This window comes from Hyperoodon ampullatus (assembly GCF_949752795.1).
Source record: "Hyperoodon ampullatus genome assembly, chromosome: 9".
Lineage (NCBI taxonomy): Eukaryota > Metazoa > Chordata > Mammalia > Artiodactyla > Ziphiidae > Hyperoodon > Hyperoodon ampullatus.
The window spans coordinates 43,142,132-43,167,224 of record NC_136922.1 but is presented as its reverse complement, the minus strand read 5'-3'; the positions used below and the strand labels follow the sequence as shown (position 1 = coordinate 43,167,224).

At 36.4% G+C, this 25,093-nt stretch overlaps 1 protein-coding gene across 2 annotated transcripts in view; it reads left to right on the top strand.

The window, feature by feature from the left end:
- The window catches only part of SCIN (scinderin), a gene marked incomplete at both ends in the record, with an annotated part of 86,889 nt that overhangs the window by 18,713 nt on the left and 43,083 nt on the right, over positions 1 to 25,093 (top strand). For both annotated transcript variants that reach the window (XM_079711035.1, XM_079711034.1), the window contains 2 exons: positions 240 to 401; positions 14,543 to 14,692. In XM_079711035.1, coding sequence (XP_079567161.1) covers positions 240 to 401; positions 14,543 to 14,692 — 312 coding nt within the window. The remainder of the gene's footprint in view (positions 1 to 239; positions 402 to 14,542; positions 14,693 to 25,093) is intronic.

Below are 25,093 nucleotides of genomic sequence, written 5' to 3'. Positions count from 1 at the left end.
GTTAAAATAGGAAGGGCAAAGAGCCTAAAACAAAACAAAACAAAAATCTGTTGATTTGCCAGGAAATTCTCTTCTGCATATTTAATTTTTCACATGCACTTAAGTGGGTATTTTATCTTGGCCTAACAGGCAGCTTGGCACCAACACCTGTGGTTTTCTAAGCTGCTGTGTCTAGTTTGAAGCCTCATCCTTTTTTGTTTGTTTGTTTGTTTGTTTTCTATCTTCCTTCCACTGATCAGGCTGGAGGTGTGGCGTCTGGACTCAATCATGTTCTCACAAATGACTTGACCACCCAGAGGCTCCTGCATGTGAAAGGTCGGAGAGTGGTCAGGGCCACGGAAGTTCCCCTAAGCTGGGACAGTTTCAACAAGGGTGACTGCTTCATCATTGACCTTGGCACTGTAAGTTTTATACACACATGGAGATGTCTAGAGGAAAGTAAATTGTCTTCAGATCAAATCAGATGTATGTGTCATGGAAGATAATCACTTTTTCTACACACTTAGAAAAAGGTCATGTTTATGTGAGATGCAATTATATCATATGACTAATTGGCAAGTATTTAAATGACACATAAAGCAGGACTTCAAAGTTTTTATTTTCTTTGACAGGTTTAGAATGGAGTAGTGATTTAGTTCTTCCTACCATAGAGCAGAAATTGAAAATTTTAATGTATTTCCCCTTCTCCTTGAACAGAGCTTCCTCTAATTATTTTTGTCCCTAAGTGTGTGTGGGAAAACATTGCTTGAGGGGGAAATTGATTCCCCCAGGAAGCAAAGATCCTAGAATTTAAAATTAATATAGGATTAGTCTAAACAGCCTGCCTGAAGAGTTTTGGGAAAATATTTTAACAAATATTAATATATCCCTTACATCCACACACATAAAATACTATTTCACACTTTTTTTTTTAAAGATTTAATTTTATTTATTTTTGGCTGTGTTGGGTCTTCGTTGCTGCACGCAGGCTTTCTCTAGTTGCAACCAGCCAGGGCTACTCTTTGTTGCAGTGCATGGATGTCTCATTGTGGTGGCTTCTCTTGTTGCGGAGCACGGGTTCTAGGCACATGGGCTTCAGTAGTTGTGGCTTGTGGGCTCTAGACACGCAGGCTTCAATAGTTGTGGCACTTGGACTCTAGAGCGCAGGCTCAGTAGTTGTGGTGCATGGGCTTAGTTGTCCTGCAGCATGTGGGATCTTTGTTCCCCAACCAGGGATGGAATCCATGTCCCCTGCATTGGCAGGTGGATTCTTATCCACTGCACCACCAGGGAAGTCCCTATTTCACACTTTTTAATTTTCTCAGAATTATTAGAAGAAAAGGCACAAATACAAATGTCAAGTATCATCTTAGTCGGATGGGCAATATCTGACTTTTCATCCAGGAAAAGAGGCCTCTTTAATGTCAGGAATACTTATCATTATTATCATGACAAAGAAGTATTATTGCAAGGTCTTGTGCTAGACTCTAGTAGGTAGGATTTGAGTTGTGTCTTTAAAACTTTGTAAGGTTTTAAAAAACCTAAAAAAGTATTCCCTGCCACTGAAAACCCACGTGCAAAGGCAAAGAAGGCAAGAAGCACAGAGCACGTTTATGTTGTCCTTTTTCTTCTAGGGATCATAATTCTCATCACACCACATACATCAGCATTCCAATCATCATCCATAACATTTCTAGATCAAGCATTGTTCAGGGACTTATTGCTTCAGTTAGCATGAGGCTTGGACTGTCTATAGAACTTGCTTAAGGTGGCACAGCCAGTAAATAATGAAGCCAGGATTAGACCCTACATATGTCTGATTCCCACCTAAGCCTTTTGCTTTACTGCCTCTCCTTGGGCAGTATTTTGGGGAAGAGCATCAGACAGAGGCCGAAAAAGTTTATTTCATATATATATAGAGGGGACACTGAGGATTTTAAAAATGCAGCTACACAAAGTTCGATTTGAGCAATATTAATCTGGCAACAGCATAGAGATTAAATATGCTAAGGTTATAAATAGTTTGGAAAATGACACAAATTATAAACTTCTTTGGGTTCCCTAAGTTAAGATACACCTCTAGTTTTATTACTGCTAATGTATAATTCGACTGTCTTGGATTATACCGGCTGTGTGCACAGTTGAAATTATGATATTAATGCCCGAAGTACAATTCCCAGTGTCATACTTAGACATCTGCACCCAAAATGGCAGTACTCTTGCCCTGTATCTCACAGTGAATTTCATGGAAATATCCTTTTCAACCTTAGATGCTAACCTGTTCCCCTAACCAGGCTTAAGTCCTAACCTTCAGGTCTAGGCAGAAAACAGATACTAGTCTCTCCCTCCATTCCTCTGCAACCAAAACCACAACTTATACAACTAGATGATCAGGTATATTAAGCCATGCAGTTCCAAAAACAGCACTCAGAATCTCTCAAAGCCAATGCACAATAATTTTCTCTCTCAACTACTTACATTTTATAGCCCTTTATCCCTTTATAATTTATAAAGTATTTTACATATAAGGTGGTATTGTTCATGGAGAAAGTGGACCTCAGTTTTCATCCAAGTTTAGTGTACTCTCAGGTTCTCATCTATAAAAGTCGGGTATTTGATTAGATGAGCTTTGAGGCCCCTGTCTACTTCCCACTGATAATGTAATTCATCACTGCCATTACTTGAAAATGTTTCTTTTCTAAAAAAGTATTTTATGTGTAATGTAATTGCTCTACAAATGCAATAATCTCTTTGTCATGAATAGTATCCAACTGAGCTTTCCAGCTCTCTGCTCTTTGATCTTGAGCAAGTCATTAACCTCTTGGAGCCTTAACTTCCTTATTTCTTTTTCCTTCTTTTTTTTTCATCTTAACTGTGGTTTCTAATGACACTACTGACATTAGCTGACTCTGATTCAGTCCCATCTGACACACAGTCATATCTGGAAATGGCAGTTACCATCCCAGTTTCACCAGAGGAAGAAATGCCTTAGAAGGTGTGAGCAAGTCACTTGCGTTAATGCAGGTTGAGTGGTGATCTGGGATAGGACCTGCGTTTTTCTGTTCCCGTCACATCCTTTTCATTCCACTGAGTGAACTTGGTAGTATAGAAGATGATGTGCCTCTGTAACAGAGTGTCTTGCAATAGTTTCAGAATCTGCTGAATTCAGAATTGATTATGTCTAATATGGCTTAGAATCTACTGAAAGTAGAATTATTAATGAAATTATTTATTATTTTGTTGAACAGGTATTGAGTTTCCACAATGGGCTAGATAGTTGAATGCTGTGATAGACCAATTCTAGCTCTAGTAACATACACTCTCTTCCCATAGGTAATATCTGCGCATAGAAGTAGTCCCCACAAATCCAGCCTCATGTAATAGGGACAAAGTCTCTATAATAAGATTCGAGGACATTCACCTGTTTAATAGTAAATTTTCTTTATTTTATGTAGTTAATTTTCTTTAATGAATTTCAAGTTACCTCCTGCTCTCATGGTTGGTTAGAGACATTTGGAATGATTTTGTTGCAGAGATACTTGAAGCTGATTTTCTCTTATGTTGTGGAACTTTCCCACACCTCACAGGGATATTCTAGTAAGAATCAAGCCCTGGATTCCTAAGTACTTTAGAACAAATACCCACATGATCTGTGTTTCTGTTATTAACCTTTAACCAGTTGTTATGTCGCCAAAAGTTTCTAAAAGGTGATAAGATCTTGCAGTTACCTTGGGGACTTTATTTTTAGGGTGTGTCACAGTAAACCAAGAAGAAGGGAATCAAAATTTTCTCTATCATAGTATTTTTATGACAGTTACTGAGTTAATTATTTCATGACCACTTTCTGCTTTAGTGGGCACAAAGGGAAGCCAATGCCATCTCTTCAATCTTGTTTTATTACCCAGGTATGAAAAAGATAGGTTGAACATCTAGAGCTGTCACCAAACTAAAGCCAGCTGGCCAACACTAAGATTATGGATATAACCTAAATTCCATATCTTGATTGTGTTTGAGGGAAGTGAGCCTTTTTTGATAAACAATCACTGGTATTAAGGTGATGTGCCATATACCTTAGAAACATTTACTGTGATAGGATTTTAGACCACAGTAAATATTCTCTAGACATGACAACATAACCTTTTCAACCTAAAGCATGAGATTGTAAAATTATTCATTTAATTACAACATTAACATTTTAGAGGATGATTTGGATAAGTTGTCTTATATTTAGTGTATTTTCAGAAAATAATATGGGATGTGGCTAGACTTCAGCAATTTGGAATTTACTGAATTGTTGGAAAATGCTTTTGAAATATATATTTTAATGTTGGTGAATTTATAAATCATTACTTTCCACTATTTTTAAAGATATGAGGAATATATAGAAATTAATAAAATTACATCTCAATATTGCAACAAAGCATCAGTAACCCCAGAAGTGAATGATAATGAAAAAAGCCCATATTCTTAGAGTTTGGGATCTGGCGTTAACTCTTTTAGAAATATATGTCAGAGCCAGCCACTAGTGGAGAATTATGTTTCACAGGAATAGGAACCTGTGGTGAGTTTTTAATCGTGGTGTTCTGCATGTTCTGTTTCCTTGTTAACTTGTTTGGTCAGTTATGCAACATTGCCCTACTGCCTTTGCTATTTGTAATCTATCCCGCCCTCTCTCATAGTCAGTCATGCTGCTTTGAAAAAGCAGCCTACACTTCCTCATTGACCAGTTGGCCTTCAACCCACGTCTTCTGACTTTCACTACCACCATTTCTTTGAAACTGTTCTTCCTATGAGCATCAGTGCCTTCTGCTAAATCCAGTGGACACTGATCATTTTCCACTTGCCCCTGTGCTCAGTTGACACTTGATTATTCCCTTTTCCTTCAGTCTCACTTCTTCCCTGGCTTCCTGTTTCTCCTCCCTTTCAAACCACTCTTTCTCATTGTTCACATGGTCTGCCCACCGCCACAAGTTGTTGCTTTTTTAAGGATTCTACTTTTGATCATTGTCTTTTCTTTATACATTCTTCCTGAGCAAACTCATCCTTACCCAGAGCTTCAACTGCTCACCCCCTAATAAATCTCAGCATTATAGTCCAGCTCAGACCACTTGCGTGAGCTCTCTATCAGTATTTCAGATTGCCTCCGAGATATTTCAGCTTGTGTATATCATGAGAACCTCAGACTTCATAAATCTAAAAACAGAACTCATCACTTTCACCCTCTCATTCCAAAATGATTTCTCCTCTTACTGTCCTTTTCTTGTGACTAGAACCAATGCTCACTCAGGCCCTCAAACCCCAGATCCAGGAGACATCCTGACAACTTCTCCCAAGTGCTGCACATGCGATCAATCACATTCAGTCTGTTTTTCCTTCTAAGTGTCCCTTGAATGCTTTCTGTCCTCTTCATCATCACAATACTGTCTCAGGACCCTGTGCCTTACACTTTCCCTCAAGTCGCCATGCTTTTGCTTTTTTGCAGGTTTCCTTTGCTTAGAATACTCTCTTCTTCTACTCACCTTTCTCTGCCAAGCATCCAATATCATCTCACCCTCAAATTCAACTCAGACGTGCCTTCTTCATAATGTGTTCACTAATTCCCCTCTCCCCCTTGTCCTGTCCCATGTCACACCTTGTAGAGTTGGGCACGCTCTTAACTTTCCTATCACCATGCGGAGACTTGCCTCTCAGCACTTTCCACACTGCCTGCGCATTCACTTACCAGCCTCACTCACTCTCTTTGTTCCTAGTCTATGGCCCAGAACTTACAGTCACTCAACAAACATTTCAACAAATGTCTATCTGTCCAGCTTAAAGCACACAGTCTCAAATACAGTCATGTGTATAGAGATGCAAATTTTTTTTCAGTCTGTAGCTCAACCTTGCTTTATTGTCAACCTTCTATTTCCACAGGAAGGTTAAAAGTGTCTTGACTTATTAAGGTGAATTTTGTTTGTCATTAAAGAAAATCAGATTATCCCACCCACCCCCTTCCCCATCCCAGAGGATGACTATGTAATATTATTGCCTGGGATAGGGGACAAGGTTGAGAATGGAAGCATGAGTCTGGTTTGCAGTCTTCAGCCTCCCTCCTCTCTAAGCTTCATTGAGGCATCACTATTTCATTGAATCTTGAGCTCTGGGCTTTGGCATCTGTCCTAAAACACTTGCTAGAAAATATTCATGACCTCACTTTGGTCTTCTGAGATGCCCACATATCCACTGCAAGACCCTTTCTGGTTCTATCAGCCACTATTGCATCTGCTCTCGGGAACTCTACTTAGTTTTTCCCATGCCACACTGGAGTTGTGGGGACAGTGTATCCAAATGGTTACCAGTACCCATTGGTCCAACTGCCTGGACACTGCCCAGAGTTGTTTCTACTCTAATGCTTGGGATCATGGATGAATGTATGAGAGATAAGTAGGAGTAGACATTTACCGAGCTCTTCTCAAAAATTGATTGCACCTGATCAAGTTTCCTGGTTCCCTTGTAATCACCTACTTTTCTTGGATCAGACAAACTAGTCTTATACCATTTCACACTGTTGCCTTCTCCGTGGTTTCTGCAATACACTCTGGCCCCTGAGGCCAAGACTGTGGCTCTCGATATGCAAAACCAACTTTCTAGACCACATCCTCACTCCTCCCCTGCAGGACACTTAACTCTAAGAAAATCAAGGTTCTTTTAAATTAAAACTATGTTGTCTTTCAGACTTTTGTCTCTACTATGACTTAAGAAGGCTTATTTTAAAACTGAAAGCTGAGCAATATCTTCTTTGTTCTGGATAAATTTGTCCTTACTCCAAAGTAATGCATCCCACTAGATTTACTGGAGAGAGCCTTCAGGCCACAAAAAAAAGATAATGGGAAAGATAAACCTAACTTTAAGTCTCTGAAATTTACCCTGCAATAAAAGTATGGATGAATGGCATTTAGTGTGTGCTTAGTGTATGCTGGGTGCTTGGAGTGTAAAGATGAAAACCAGATAGCCTTTGGCCTCCAGGTACCATGAAGTGGTGAGAGACACAGACACATACACAAGTCAGAGTATGACCAGGTAGAATGTGAGAAGTGCTGGAATGGAGCTACACACAGGCTGTAACTGGAGAATGGATGAGGGCCCTAGGAAAGACGGCTCTCAAGGTATTAGGAGTTATATTTTAATTCTCGATCATGGTTTCACACTGGCATCATTTAGAAGAGGTTTTAAAAATACTGATGCCTATGATTTGACTCCTGAAGATTCTGATTTTAAGGTTTTGGGACGGGCCTTTGGTGTAGAGTGTTTTTTTTTTTTTTTTTTTTTTTGCCCAGGCTGTGAGGCATGTAGGATCTTAGTTCCCCAACCAGGGATTGAACCCATGCCCCCTGCATTGGAAGTGTGGAGTCTTAACCACTGGACCGCCAGGGAAGTCCTGGTGTAGGTTCTTTTTAAGCTCCACCCCCAGATTATTATATTGTACAGTGAACGTCCCCGTTTCAATATGGGAAATGTCTAATGGTGCTGGGAAATTCACAATCATATGTTCGAAGAACCAATAAGTCAGTTAAAAATAGTTCAGTCACCTACTTCTGTGGCTGGAAGAAATTATTTTTGATAAATAAATATATATGATTTGCCAAATACTTTGACTAGTACAGAGAACCCAATTTCACCTTCTCTTGCTACAAAAAGAATGCTCCAAAAGCTGTCACCTGGTCCCAGTAAATGGCATCACTGCCGCAGCCAAGCTAGAATTGTCCAAGTCATTTCCCCCATTCCCGGTCCTCTAGTACCCATCCAAAGGCATGGTTGACCGACCCTGTAGGCTTTAACCTTATAAATCCCTGTATTCTTCTCCTCTTCTCCATCACCACTGCTTTGTCCTACCTCACATATAACTCCTTCCTTTCTGGTCGCCCTGCCTTCAGTAACCATCCACACCCTCTGCATCCAACTTACATCCTTCAGTCAGAGATGTTTTTTAGAACATGTATACATGTCATTGAAGGATATTGAGTTGGCTTGGCTTTAAACAGCAATAAAATAGAATATAAATAAACATTTGTTTATCAAAAACTAAAAAAAGTAATGTTTTAAAGTTAAGAAAAAAAAGGTAGGTCCTAGAAGTATTGCAGAAGACATTATCATTTTTTTAACATTTTTTTTTAAACATCTTTATTGGAGTACAATTGCTCCACAATGGTGTGCTAGCCTCTGCCCTACAACAAAGGGAATCAGCCATACATATACACACACCCCATTATTGGAGTATAATTGCTTTACAATGGTGTGTTAGTTTCTGCTTTATAACAAAGTGAATCAGCTATACATATACATATATCCCCATATATCCACCCTCTTGCATCTCCCTCCCGCCCTCCCTATCCCTATCTCTAGGTGGATACAAAGCACTGAGCTGATCTCCCTGTGCTATGCAGCTGCTTCCCACTAGCTATCTATTTTACGTTTGGTAGTGTATATATGTCCATGCCACTCTCTCACTTCATCCCAGCTTACCCTTCCCCCTCCCCATGTCCTCAAGTTCATTCTCTACATCTGCCTCTTTATTCCTGTCCTGCCCCTAGGTTCTTCAGAACCTTTTTTTTTTTTTAGATGCCGTATATATGTGTTAACATACGGTATTTGTTTTTCTCTTTCTGACTTACTTCACTCTGTATGACAGACTCTAGGTCCATCCACCTCACTACAAATAACTCAATTTCGTTTCTTTTTATTGATGAGTAATGTTCCATTGTATATATGTGCCACATCTTTTTTATCCATTCATCTGTTGATGGACACTTAGGTTGCTTCCATGTCCTGGCTATTGTAAATAGAGCTGCAATGAACATTGTGGTACATGACTCTTTTTGAATTATGGTTTTCTCAGGGTATATGCCCAGTAGTGGGACTGCTGGGTCATATGGTAGTTCTATTTTTAGTTTTTTAAGGAACTTCCATACTGTTCTCCATAGTGGCTGTTAAGCAGTTCTTGGAGACTCTCCAGCCTAGAGGGGTATCTGAATGAACTTCTATATTTGGTTAACTAGATCTAAGGGAAAACTAAACACAGGAAAAATAAAGCCAGTAGAAGCAAGGGAGAGAAAGAAGTCTGCCCCCACCCATTTTATAAACTTTTAGATGTATTTAGAGTAAAAAACTTAGAAAAGGACAAAAGAGTAGCAGTTCCATCTGAATTATTTGCCCATGTTATGAGTCACCATCACATGGCTGTTTGGGGGTCTCCTTTAATCTTGCCGCCCTTCAAGGGCATCATTGACCATTGTTTTATTTCTGCTCTTATTTCCTGTCCCCAAATGAGGTTTGGCTGCACTTTGATGTTTGACTTGTTAACTCTGACCATGTAGTTTAAAGGAAATTTTAGAAACCTCTAGGTCTGCCCCCAGTGTGGTTGTTTCTATGAATATCACTCACTTGTTTTTATTTCTTGTTACTGGTGGTCCGAACTAATTGCCAGTAACAGTTTCTCTTTACTCCCTTATTTTTTCCTTTTCGAACTATCCAGAGTGATTTTGTTTTCCTTTAATAGTTTGTACATTGAGTTAATTATAGTTTCACAAACTTCTACTAGAGGATGTCCGTGGGCAAAATGCATGTCAGCAAATTTCAGCCAAAATTTAAGTAGACTTCATTCTAAATTGAATGGATATTTCCATATTTACAGGGAGTTTTTATATCCTTCCCTCCGTCCCCAAATATAACATTTAGTGTTGAGTTGTTAAATCCCTTAGGATCTTACAAGGTAAAAATAGTTGCCTCTGAAACCATGTTTGCTCTACAATTTTCAGTGTCTAGTACACTTAAATCAGATTTACAAAAGGTTTTTCATCTAAATCCCATTAAAGTATTACAAATAAAACAATTTAAATATAATGAAAACTTTTTCTGGTTGTAATAATACATATCAACCTATCATATCAATTCAGACATCTTCTAGCTCTATGCAGAATTTCTTTTTTTCAGCCCATGCCCTCTAAAAAAAAGGTGAAGTTGCATTATAGAAGAGTTTTTCAAGCATGGGGCCGATTGAGTACAAAGTTTCCTTGTGCCCGGAGTGGTGAATAGTCTTAACCAACTACCTCTGAATAGAGTAAGTGTTGGGCTAACACAGTTTATTAATAGTACTACACACATTCATCTCATCACTGTACAGCTCTGTTACAATAAGATGTCTTAAACACATCATCTACACGTGGTGGAATATAAATTGCTCAAATTTAGTGAATTGCTCAAATTCTGTTTAAAATTTAAAACATGTTTTAATGTACTGCTACCATTATTGAACAAACTATATTTGTATAAAAAATTAATTAGCATTGAATGAAAAGGGTTTTTCAATTAATTTTTTAAACAGTTTTGGCTTTTAGCAATTTAAAATTAAAATCCACCTTTTATTGTATTTCTTGTCTGAGTTAGCCACTGAAAATTAAGTCTAGTAAATAAGATAATATGTCACTTATAGAAATAGCACAAAATAAGGTGAAAGTAATGAAAGAGTAAGCATAACACAAAACATTCATTTTCATGCTCAGTAAAAAAACTTTTTGGTAACACTTTCTTTAGTGATTTAGTCATCTTTGAGTTAAAAGGAAAACTTCACTATTAAAAGTTTTATTATTTTTATGAGTATTTCCTAGATATGTTTTTGCTATTTTAAAGGTTGAAACTGGTCTCTAAGCAATGGTGAGGAATATTTTCTACAACTAAATTTATCTGTGAATTGATACTGCACATAAAACTCCCAACCCAAAGTAATATCATGGAAAATGTTTTGGGATCCAAAGAATATTGTAAAATTCTATGTTAAATAATAATTATATTTAGAAAATTATCATTAGCTATAATTCTTTTTAAACACATTTTACCAGACTTCCTTAATGCTTTATAGATACTAATAAAATTTAGTGTGATTTTCACTCATCATTAGAGAAATGCAAATCAAAACTAAAATGAGGTATCACCTCACACCAGTCAGAATGGCCATCATCAAAAAATCTACAAACAATAAATGCTGGAGAGGGTGTGTAGAAAAAGGAACCCTCTTGCACTGTTGGTGGGAATGTAAATTGATACAGCCACTATGGAGAACAGTATGGAGGTTCCTTAAAAAACTAAAAATAGAACTACCATACGACTCAGCAATCCCACTACTGGGCACATACCCTGAGAAAGCCATAATTCAAAAAGAGTCATGTACCACAATGTTCATTGCAGCTCTGTTTACAGTAGCCAGGACATGGAAGCAACCTAAGTGTCCATAGACAGATGAATGGATAAAGAAGATGTGGCACATATATACAATGGAATATTAGCCATAAAAAGAAATGAAACTGAGTTATTTGTAGTGAGGTGCATGGACCTAGTGTCTGTCATACAGAGTGAAGTAAGTCAGAAAGAGAAAAACAAATATCGTATGCACACATATATATGGCATCTAAAAAAAAAAAAAGAAAAGGTTCTGAAGAACTGAGGGGTAGGACAGGAAAGAGACGCAGACATAGAGAATGGACTTGAGGACACGGGGAGGGGGAAGGGTAAGCTGGGACGAAGTGAGAGAGTGGCATGGACATATATACACTACCAAATGTAAAATAGATAGCTAGTGGGAAGCAGCTGCATAGCACAGGGAGATCAGCTCAGTGCTTTGTGACCACCTAGATGGGTGGGATAGAGAGGGTGGGAGGGAGACGCAAGAGGGAGGGGATATGGGGATATATGTAGATGTATAGCTGATTCACTTTGTTATAAAGCAGAAACTAACACACCGTTGTAAAGCAATTATATACCCCAATAAAGATGTTAAAAAAAAATTTAGTGTGATTTTCTATAATCTCTTTGAAGTGGATGAGAGGCCATTTATACAACTAAGGTAGGGAGAATATAAACATCTATTAGATGAATATAAAAATACAGAGCAAATCAGTAATGAAAATTGTTTACAAGCCTGAGATATCTAGAGAGCTCACTTCTGATCCACTTCCTATATTTCACTGTTATGTAAAAATTGGAAGTTTGCTTTCTCAGGTCTACTAAGAAAAGAATCATTTGCAAAATATCATGGAATAAGGTAGAAAAGGAACCTAAGCTAAGAGCCTAAGTGTACTGGCAGAGTAGCCTGCTTGACTGCATTGGGTAACTAGAAATTACAGATTTCCTGTAACACCCGCCTGGTACAACGTGCTCCTGGGGACCAGCAGAGGTTCTCAGCCTTGGTTTAATGCTTAGAATCATCTGAGGAGCATTCAATAAATGCGGCTGCCCAGAACACACCTGAGAGTCCCTAAGGGTAGGCTGAGGTATCCATTTTTTAAAAAAAATAATCACCACCTTACTCCTCCACCTGATTTTAATGCTCAGTGATTAGACGTTGGCTAATTGTTCATTGGGAACCATTTATTTTCACTCTTTGTAACTGTTCATCTGGGCCTGGTATTCAAATGTGAGCCTCACGTTCAGATACCCAGGTATAGAAAAGAGGTTAGAGCGGAAACGATAGCGGCATGCAATTCTTTGAAAAACAGAAAAGGAACACCCCTTAACAATGTTGAGTAACTAAATTAGATTCTAAAATGAAAGGAATTGCAAAGCACAGTCTCTTTTTCTTTTACTTCTTATAAAGGCTTGAATTCCTAAGACATATTTTATTCTTGAAGAGGAATGTGGAAGAGGTGAAGCAGGATCATGGGAGTGGGAGGCCAGTTTAAGGGGACAGAGAGACTGTCACCGGCCTTGTGCCCCCAGGGAGAGGGATCCTGCCCAATTTCAGGTAATCAGTGAACTATTTTTGAATGGAGAAATGACTCTGGACTGGAAATGTCTTGTGATTAGAGAAAAGAGCCTGTCTCTCTGAATTTTGGGGTGCCCTTTTATTTGCTATTATTAATTTATTTCCTCTTTTAAAAATTGCAAACATAAAGCCACATAGAAAGTGGCTGCTGAAGTCTGTCTCCTTTATATTGTACTTAACCACAAAGCAATAACCACAAAGCAACCCCCTCTCTGGATTGACTACAGGAAGTATGTGTGGAAACGTTTTGAAAACTAAGTGTAGTGCAAATGTATTATTAGCATTAGTTGTCTACATGTCAGTCTCTCCTTGCTAGTTTTCGCTCATTCATCTCTTTATTCCCAACATCTAGCTCCTAATAGGCAGCTAATAAATGTGAGTGACATTTAAAAAAGAAAAGGAAAAAACACTGATTTAGATACAGCAAAAACTGAAGGCTTGCTTTATGCAAATACATGCCCCTTCCCATGTATTAAAGATACTGTGTATCTTTAAAAATCTTTTTCTGCAAAGGCAGAAACAGAGCTTATATTTTTGTTTCTGTACTTTAATGGAGCTATATTATTCTGCAGCTTTATGTTATTTATGATATACCTGGATATTTTTAACATTGATGTTTAAACATTGTCCTCAATTTCTAACCACTGAAGAATAGTCAGTATCCACATAATGACATTTATATGGCCATCTCCCTGTTGATGGGCATTTGTGTTTGTTTTGTTTGTTTCTTTGTTTTTGCATCCCGTGTTTGAATAGTTCTATAAAATAGATTCCTAGAAACTGAATTTCCTGATTTTAAAAGCATATACAATTTTTTGGTATGACACCAAAGTGCCCTCAAAAAAAGCCTGTGTCAGTATCTACCACCCAAATAGTGTGTGATAATACCCACTCCCACATCCTACCAGGCCTGGGTACCATTACATTTCTTTCTTTCTTTTGTTAAACCACATTTCATGGAGAAAATGACATTTTATTGTTATTTTACATGTTACTGTATACTTTCTGAACACTGTACCTAAGTCTAAAATATATATTTTAATCTAAGTGGCAACTAATGTATATAATTTACAATATACCAAACTGCTGTTTCTATTTTTCTAAATTTCTGTTAAAGTATAATTTTGATGTTTAAGTATTTTTTCTATATATCATAATTTATATAACTGTAATCCTATTGTTGAACATTTAATGTCTTTCCAATGCCTCACTAATATAATCACATCAGTAAAAACCCTTGTACATGTGTTGTTTTCTCTTCTTTATGAATAACTTATTAAAATAAATTCCAGATAGTGATATTACTGGGTCAGAGTTTTAACTCTTTTTATGATTCTTGATAAGAATTGTTAAATTGCTTTACAAAAGAGATAGGTCATGTTTTATGATCATCAAGAGCATATTCCTACTATAACAGATTCTTGACTATCTGAAATATGTTAGATTTATTATTCTAAAATTAAATAATTTATATAAATTTACTTTTATAAATTGTACTTAGTGGATTATATACACAGAGAACGCTGAGGTATATATTTATATTTTCCATGTTTAAAAATGCTTACTTTATAATGCTAACTGAAAGCAACAGGATACAGAATGAGGTATAAATTAAATATATAAAATTATATATACCTCAACAATAGATCAATTTAATTTAATTTTTTAGACCTTTTTGTTTTTCTCCTAATTAATCACAGTGTGTATTACACCAGGGCTGAATGTCCTCCACGTATTCCTGGGGTCAAAAGATCTGTCTTTTTCTTTTAGGAAATTTACCAGTGGTGTGGATCCTCTTGCAACAAATATGAGCGTCTGAAGGCCAGCCAGGTTGCCATTGGCATTCGGGACAATGAAAGGAAAGGAAGATCTCATCTAATTGTGGTGGAAGAAGGGCATGAACCATCAGAGCTTATAGAGGTATTGAGTTGTGTTGGTTTCTAAAAGCTTGCCACTCTAAGTTTTGTGTGTGTTAGTGTGTGTGTTAGATTTAATAACTTCTCTAATACTTAGGCTAAGGTTAGGTAAGAGGAAGTATCAGAGTTTTCTAAGTCATGGTACTAGGAAAAGAGAGCATCACGACTGTTTTCTCCCACCATTGGGATGACTATCAAAGGAAGTCTTGTGCCTGTCTTCTGTGATATTCAAGGACAAATAGGTGGGCAAAACCTTTGAGATTGACTATAAGAAAATATTTTGGAAGAAACATAATAGTTTTTTCATCTGGGCTTCTCAAATTTTTTTTAACGCAGTGATTTTCTTCAATTTTAAAATTAACAATTATTTCATTAAAAGAATGAAATAAAATCTTATACCAAGAGATTAAATACACCAATATTTTAAATATTTCAATCATTTAAAACTAAGAATTACAGTATAGGCAAGACATAATTTTCGTATAGTTGTTAAATCCGTATGAATTGTCTGTATGGCTCTTTATACCTCTGTCATTTACTTAATCAACATACAAGTCCCGGACATTTAGTTGTGACCAAGTGTATATATGGTATATATTCCCTTAAGTAAGATTATCAGTCAAAGGGTATAATCATATTCAGGTGTCTAGATACATGTTGGTAAATTGATTCCCATTTATTCATTCAACAAATATTTATTGAATTCCTGCATGAGCCAGGCACTAAATGTTTGTACCAATTGCTGCTTCCTTGACCAAGCACTGTGTTCCTTCATGACTTTACAGAGCACTGTCAGGATTTCCTGTTGTAGTACCTTTTTGAATCTTCCCACATGTAATAGTAGCAGGAGGTATCTCTGAGTTTTCCTTTCTCTAATTTCCTGGGATATTATGCATTTTCCCCCCAATGATTTTAGCCATTGGGCACTTAAATTTTTCTAAAGACAATCCTGTAAACATATGTTTTTAATATTTTTTATTTAGAGCAATTTAATGCATTAGAGTTACCTGATCCGATGCTAGCCTACATAATCCAGCAATTGAAAATTATATAATGAGATCATTTTATTGATTATAATGTCTTTAAACTTTATTACTTTAATAACCACCAAACACAGACTTTCACATTAATGAAGTTTTAGAAATAATTTTAATTCAATGGGAAGATGATCACGGTACAATGCTAAGAGAAAAGGCAGGCTATAAAATTTTAGGTACAGTATTATCTTAATATGTAAGTTTACATTATATAGCTATATATTCATATATACATTTATATCTGGAAAGAAATATGCTGAAATATTACCAACACTACCAATATATGGCTTTGACTCTGGGGATATGGCTTCTTGTTATTTTCTTCTTCATTTGTCTTTGTGTTTTCAAAATTTATTATAATGGATGTGTATTCCTTTTATAATTAGGGAAAAAAAGGCCATTTGAAAAAATAAAATAAGGGATGACTATTGAAACCTGGGTTTTCAGAAGTCAGACTAACATTACTAATACATTAGACCTTGAAACTATTTAGAGCACATTCTTGATCTTTTAATATTTTTTAAAGACCTCTGTTCTGCAGATGTGATCTCCATTTAAGTCATCTAATTCTCATATTTGGGAGCAAAAATCTATAAATAAGATGTATTTCTAATTGATTATAACCTCTTGTCTCAATAGCAATACTTTGATAGAAGTGGAGCCAGGGACACAGGTTGCCCTTGTAGGGAGCTAGAGGGAGTGTTGCATTAACTGTCGGGCTAGCTTCTCCATGGTCATCTTGGAAAGTCCCTCAAACTCTCATTGTCTCTGGTTCATCATTTGTAAAGTGAGGGTTAGACAAAGTGGCTTCTCTGGTCCCTTTAGATTCCAGTGATCTGTGATTCAACCTTGTCTCTCAGGCAATGGCTTTGTTTAATTACCAGTCATTTGTAGTCTGTTCTAGGCAACAAAATCACTGAGGCCGAGAGCCTTAACTGTGCATATGTATTTTTGATGTCTTTGCTTATTGGATATCATTCAAAGTTCTGAGAAAGAAAAGCTTAAATAGTCGCTGACTATATTATGCTGTTAAATTAAAATGAGAAAATGCAAACCTCAAGAAAAAAATTTGTAAAGATGTAACTTTGATTTTAAAATATCAGTGATAGGGATAAGGGACATACTGTTTAATATGAAATGCTATGTCTGTGTTTTAGGGGCTCTTTGTTTTTGGTTTCTAAAAAATCCTAGAAAACACCGACTTTGTTTCCATTCAGTACATTCAATTTATACTGCATTATGATGGACAGCTGTCACTCGCAATTGATCTGAACTGAATTTTGAGTGAAAGCCTTTTTTGTTGTTGTTGTTGTTAAAAAGCATTCAGTTTTCAGAAATGTTCTTTTGTGGCCTGATTACAAGGGTAGGTAGTTGTTTGATGAATTAACTATGGACTTATGATAAACAAGTGTGACCTCTAGGCTTTCTTAATGTTGTACTGTAACAATAGAATTCAAAGAGCTCATGAACTTGGTTGGGAAAAAAATTGCAGCTTCATTTTCACCAATTTCTTTGTGAAAATTTTCTCCAATTGTGAATGTAGTTGATAAACCACAGTAGCATGAGCAGAACTTGTGACTTTTCAGATCACACTATGGGTATTGCATATAACCTCAAAGTATCATTTATGCTCATCACTACTTGGTAATTATGGCAGTTATTAGACCTGCTTTTCAATAATATTATTTAATGAGTAAATGAAGAAGCTTATTTATTACTTTATGTTTGCTTTTTTAAATATATTTTGATTTTTTGATAGTTGTATTCTAATATAATTGGTTTCCATTGTAATACTAAGTATTTTATTTTATACGTTTAAAAAATACATTTATCAGTAGGGGTTCATAGGCTTCAAAAGTGGTCCAAAATGGTCCATAGCACACAGACAAAAAAGGTTACCTCGTTTAAGATAATGGAACACCACTTCTTTTTCTGAGACTCTAATGCAACTGTTGACTTTGCTAGAGGATTCCAAAAATCTAAAAATCTTTCCAAATATCTTATAAAATTGACCTGTTAAGTGACTCATTTTTAATGAGAATTTTAAAAAATTATTTATTTCCGAAAACTTTGAAAGTGTATATATGAAAGTTGGTAATGGCTTGAAATCAGGGACTTTTCAACCAGTTAAATGATGTGATTGTCATGACTCCATATTCAATGCTGAATTTTTGGAACATGTCTTTGTAACACATTCAAGTGATCAACACTGAAAATATTGAAAAAAAAATTTTCTGAAAGTCTTTTGAAAAATTGATCTTTATTTAGAGGTAGTTCAACTATCTTTTTTTTTTTTTTTTTTTGCGGTACGCGGGCCTCTCACTGTTGTGGCCTGTCCCGTTGTGGAGCACAGGCTCTGGACGCGCAGGCTCAGCGGCCATGGCTCACAGGCCCAGCCGCTCCGCGGCGTGTGGGATCTTCCTGGACCGGGGCACGAACCCGTGTCCCCTGCATCGGCAGGCGGACTCTCAACCACTGCGCCACCAGGGAAGCCCTCAACTATCTTTTGATCACAATATTATTTTCACACAATTTTAATATGACTTATCTCTAGGATGATCATAAATTTATCCTTCAAACAAAACACTCTGGAGAGTAATAGTGGGCACTAACCAGACAGGACACAACATGCATTAACAAGAACTGTCTGGGGAAACAGGAAGCGTGGTCAGCCTCTTATCTGTATCTTCAGCACTTTTCAAAGCTTGTGTGCCTAAATATGAAGGCAATCCTATAAGCAGAACTAACTAAAGCCTGTAATTAAATTCATGTATACTCTGTGCTTGTTTTCTCCTAACTGTAAACACATTTACCATGAAAAGCTGCATGTAAATTATGTAAAGCTTTTTTCTTTTCATATTTAAAATAAATAATCAATGAATGTGAAGGAAAGTTAAATATCTCACTAGCCCGAAGGTCTCACACTTTCTTTGTTGATTCTACTCATTCTCGAAACATTAGGAGGGAGGCTAAAAGTCCCTTGAGGAAAAATGGCTAAGGTGAATAACTTATCAGTATGTTTTATAGACTTTCATTTTTAAAAAGATAACATTGGGTAGATATCAAAAAGAGGATAAAGAAGGAGCAAGTTGTTTGAAACAACAACAAAACAACTAATTCTTCTAACCTGGAAAGAGTTTTTTTCAATGTAATTTAATAAACTTGTTAAGTCTGTAATCATTGTAAATTCTAGTGAAGGAATCCTGGCAGTAAAAATACTACAGGGAGATTGTTAGCAGATGCTATGTTGTTGAACTGTTAGATTTCTTGCTTCTATAAAAACACTGAGGGTCCCTGGAAAGTCATATGCACAATCATTATTTTAGATTTGGGTGAAAGAAGAAAATTGGAAAGAAAAATTAGAATGTCATATGATGTCTCAGTTAATAAGTGTTTTTTTCTTTTTGTAAAAGCATGTACTTTATTATTAGAGACATAGCACAACAACAGGTGGGAGAGCACGCAGAGGAACAGTTTGCTTAGTTAGGACAGAAGCAAGGCAGAGATGCACACCCGGAGACCAAGGGTGTGGGCATCCTCCCTAATGAGGAGGAGCCAGTAAGTGTTTATTGATCACTGGGTTGGTTCCCAGTAAAGTTCAGACCGTGTTTTTTTGTCTGATTGAGAAGATACGCATGCACCCAACCTAAAACATAGTCCTAGAGTGGTAACAGGTTGTGAGGGTCCTCAAATGCCAGAGAAAACACGGTCAGAATGATACCACCAGTGGTTGAAAGACTTCTCACGATAAAACTTATGTATTTTATTTTATTATTTTTTTAAAATTTATTTTATTGAAGTATAGTTGATTTACAACGTTGTGTTCATTTCTGCTGTACAGCAAAGTGATTCAGTTATACACGTATATATATATGTATATACACACATTCTTTTTCATATTCTTTTCCATTATGGTTTATCACAGGATATTGAACATAGTTCCCTGTGCTGTACAGTAGGACCTTATAGTTTATCCATTCTGTACATAATAGTTTGCATCTGCTAATCCCAAACTCCCAATTCATCCCTCCCAAATTTATGTATTTTAGACTATATGACAATAGCATATAAAATAGATCAATCTCCAGAGGATCTCCCAGTATAGGAATTATGTTCATCTTGTTACTATAAGTCATAATTGACTACTTGAAAATAAGAAAATTTATTCAATCATTCTTTTGAGAAGTTGATCAGATATTTATGATGTGCTCATCTGGTTATCTTGTAAATAAAATCTAGAGTTGAATTGTGCAGTTATTTCTTAAATTATCCTTTAGATGTCTATTTAGGCAAAAAGTAAAATTATAGTTATACTTCCGCAAAGTACTTTGCCCAATGAAATTTATGTCTTAACAATGCTACTCTAAATTCCTTGAAGACAACACATTGCCTTTATATCTGTGGAACCCTCACAGCTCTAACTCATTGCTCATTAATATTTAGAAAATTAATACAATTAACTGGGAACTTTGTGGTTCTAGAAAACCAATTACATTTGTCTTCCTGTTTTCTAGAGGATAGTATTGCTTTAAAAAATTCCCTGTGTTTTAGATGATAGTATTGGTGAAGATATGAACAAAGCCATATGGTTCATTAAGTTTTAAAACCAACTGCATTTATGTAGGAGCAGTTAGTGTTTAGATAAGGATAATCCATAGAGTCTGCTAGTCTTCTTTCTACAGATTGATAGTTACAGCTCATCTCCTGGAAAGTGATAACTGAGTCTTGAGCTTATCTACCTTCCCATGTATTAGGCAGATTGCATACACTCCAGGTGAGAGTACCTAGCACAGTAAGAAATAGACAGCAAATGTCTAAAACTTCATTCTGTGAATAAAAATGCATGTCCCCAGGAGCTCCAGTTGGATTCTGCCATCTGTAAAATCTTCCTTCCCAGGTCAGGTCACCTCCCCATTTAGTGTTCAGCAAAATTGGACACTATTTCTGTTTTTGTCCATTTAGTGTGGACAAAAACACACTAAGTGCACACTTAGTGTCCACTTTGTCCACTCTTCTTGCTGTTTAGTACACATCACTGCTGTCCACTGGCCTCGACCACTGTGCGTGGCCGCTGCCTGCAGTCTCGGTGCTGCCTCTCCTCACCACTGGATTAAAAGTGAATGTGCTCCGTGCACTCCAAGGAACTACACAGATGTAGAGCTTTATTTTTGAAATCACCTAATATATTTGTCTTATCCTTAACATCAATGCTTAACATCAAAGATGGTGGTGCTAACGCTTCCCAAGGTTGTACAATTTAAATTTACAGAAAGTCAAAGCAGGAGTGATTTAGAACATTTAATCATCTAAGCACTGGAATAGTAGTACAGTTTCAGCATGTAAAGCAAAAGGTGAAGAAAAAGCAAGCTGGAATTTGGAAATTTAGAATTGTCAACATTCCATGAAGCTTCTCTGTGGAAACGTTTGCTTTCATAGCATAACCTTGAGTTTACTGGATTTACATGGCATAATATTTTAATCTTTTAACTAAAATAACATTGTGTATTTGAACCATGCTTAATCATTTTAAAAGTGATACCATAGAGAATGGGAGAAACTTTATTTTCTGGGGATGATTTTTGATTAGATAAATCAATCCCCATTTATCTTTGTAAAATAGTATCAAATGAACCAAAGAAGTACCAATAATAGAAGTTGGGGAGCTGTTTTGAAAACCCCCTTCATGAGCATTTTGGAACAGTGAGTATACAGTATTTTTAAAGGGTCTAAAGATTTATAGGAAAATAGTATAAATAAGAATCAAAATCACAGCTTTTTAGCGTCAGGGAATAAACATGGGTGTTTTGAGCCCCTTAAATGTAAAACATAGTTATTTTGTGGGTTTGTAACGCACACACACCACTCATTAAATTATTTTCTGCTGCCCTCTTACTTCATTGTTAGTCACAACTCTGTACTTTGTGAGGATGGAAATTTGAGTTGCCTGAGATACTAATTTGGTCAATAGGCATGGTAAACACTTTAACACTAAGAGACAACAAAAAACGTTTTGTGAGAGAGGTACACTTCTCTTTGTGTGCTATCCAATTAGTTTTAGCTTCCTTGTTTATCCCTCCTTTATTTTCCAACCTCCTTTTGTAAGTTTTTGGGAAATTGAACAAAGTCTGAGACAAAATATTTGCCACTCTCTCTAGATTAGTCCTCATATTACGTATAGAGAGGAAGTATCAGAGGTACCAGAAAATAGAAATCTTTCCTTTTCTTATATCTGTTGCATTGTAATTAAATCATTTCCCCCGTTTTGCTTTATAGCAATGATACTTAGTACACGCCCCAAATCCAAAGGTTATAGTGACGAGTAGTGCATGCTGCAAAGTTATGATGCTTCCAAGAGCACTATAGTTGCTGTAGCTATTTGTATCTACCATTTATTGATAGCTTACTTTATGTGCCAGGCACTGTTCAAGGCACCATTCATTTGTTGTCATTTATTTTAACGAATCTTTTATTTGGATGTCTAGTATTTAATTCAGATATCCATTTTGTTCCTCACCAATTCATCCAGTGGGGGAAGTTGAAATATTCTGAACAAAGATAAGAAATAGAGTAAACATATAGTTAACTATATACAACACTAAGATAATAATTTTTCAAATAATCTTCCACTTTGTCACACCCAAGTTCAACATTGAAGACTTGTGACCTCACTGATAAGATGTCACTTTTATATAATCAGTCCAAACTAATACTACTTGGCAAGCATTTCTGAATGAGGTCATTTCCCCTTTAGTTTGCAGCTGAAGTGAGGGAACAGTGATAGAACCCATCAACAGGATAACGCAATTCCAAGACAGATGGGTTGCATGGAAGGGTGGATCTTTTCTATATTTGAAATGATAAACTAACACAAATATTAAACTAGAATGGCAGGTTTCTAGTCTCGCTATTATTTATATTTCTCCTCATGTTTGTTATAATATTAGTGATTATATATATATATATACATATATATATATAGTTAAAAAAAACTTACAGTAAGACTATATTTTCTTTCAGCACTTTTAGGTCAATTTCTTCTTATTCCTATGCTAAGAATTAGCCAAACTCAAATATCAAAGGGTCAGATCTCTAAGATTCAGTGATTCACAACTCCTTGACATTCATTTTGTAAAATAAATAGTTAAAATATATATAAATAGTTAACTGTAATATTAATTTTATATGTTTCCTCTTAACATCTTGTGCTAAGAATTAGCCAAGCCCAGATATTAGAAGGTTGACTTTTCAAGAGTCAACGATTCACAACTCCTTAGTATTTATTTTGTAATTATTGTTTAATATCATGAGGAAAAGTGTTCACGTATTGGAAAGAACTCCCTAAGATAGAGGCCATTTAGGTTGTGATTTTAAGTCATGTTTATCCAGAGCCAAGGATCGCACTGTGATGGAGTTGGATTATATTGACAGTACTTCTGCAAATGCAAAAGTGTTGTTATTGCTGTTAGAATTGCTGTTATGTTTGCAAGGGTATCCAGTGCATCACCATTTTACAATTACTTTGTTTTGGATATGTGTGTGTGTGTGTGTGTATGTATATATATATATATTTTTATATATGTATATATATACATATATATTTATTTATATGTAAGAAGGATTTGTCAGGAAAGCATGGTTTGTTCTTGTCAATACAGTATCCTCTCAGTGGAAACTCTCAATAGGAAATCCTCAGTTCTGGATATTCCATAACATTTTACTAATCAGAAAAGAGGTACTAACGTACTATTAAACAGAAAATCTGTTAGTATCTGTACACAAAAAAGCCATACAAATATACTGGGAAATGAAGTCCTACACCATGTGTAACTGTGAAATTAAATATCAATGCTCTATTTCAATGAAGGCTGGTAACTAAAAAAGCCAACCAAAACTAAAAATAAATTTTGATGAAATCTGATAGAGGACATGTGGACAAGACAAATATGTTGACTAAAAACTGTTCCAAAGCAAGTAGCAAATGCCCCACAATTGAATATCATTTGCTCTGCTATTCACTGTCGTGGTGCTCCATTGCTAGGTGACGGCATAATTTCATCTTGTCATACCTTACAAGGGTAAGGGCAAATGGCTCACTGGTCAGCTGAATTTTCTGTTCACTTTTTACTCTTTCTAGCTGCATTTTTCTTTATGTGATGCAAGTGCTTCTTATCATTGACACAGAAATTCCATAATCTAAGAAACAAATTTGTCATGGATTTTATTTGCTGCAGAGGAGGTCCACCAGAAGCACCACCAGGACAAACATTCAGTGTTTACCATACGACTGCCGTTCTTCTGTGGGCTGTACATGGATGAGCTAATTTAATTCTTACAACAGCCCTGTGAAGTGGATACAGTTATTATCCCCTGTCTTGGTCTGTGTTCCTCCAAAAACCAACTTGGAGACTTGCGAGCAGATTGTTATTTGGAAGATGATCCTGGAAGCGCGGAGTAGAAGTAAAATGAGGCAATAGTTTGTTAATAAGTTATTTACTGCTGCAGACAACTGGGACTTAGTCCCTGAGGGGCCCTCTGAGAAACTGTATGGAGAACACTTCAGAACTGGCCCACTGAAGGCTGAGGTGGCTGCAGGATTTAGCTGGTAACTCCCATCCCTCATTTGTTGAGGGTCACTCCTTGGGTTTTAACTCCCCAGAACCTCTAGCCTGCCTTGTTTGTAGATACAGTACAGCCTGGTGGCCAGATAATGCCATCAGACAGAGAGCAGAAGGCTTTGGCCTTTAAGAAATTATCTGGCGATGACCTCTGAGGTAGACCAAGGTGAGATGGGCAGGGCAGCAGTAGCATCTCTACATCCTCACTTTATGAAGAAAGTAAGTCGTAGAGAGACTATGTAACTTGCCCATGTAGGAATGGGAATGGGAGACCTGTGGTTCACAGATCATGGCAGATCTTCATTCCAGAGCATGCAAATCTTAAGTATGCAGAGAGATGGGAATCTCATCTGCTGTGAAGTTATTTTATAACTTCCAAAACTTTGCTACACACTTTTGACAATCATACCTATTTTATTACATATCATAAGTAATAGCTTTTGTAGCACAATTTTTGCGCTCAGCGGGCTGGCTTGACCCTTCATATCTCTTAGTGTCAGCATTCAACCTTTCATCCATACTATGGAGGCATTAGGTGCAGGGTAATTGGGGTAGACATTTTCTTTGAAAGAAAATACATTCTTTTAATGTGAGTATAAAAGTTATGCAAATATTTTTCAAGAACCTCAGAGTAGATGAAAGCCACTTTGAGTTTGCTCAATTAAATTTTGGTGCTTGGAAATTTTCTTAATCATGTAGATAAAGAGAAAACTCACAACTCTCTTGCCATTAAACTCCACCTAATCTCATTAA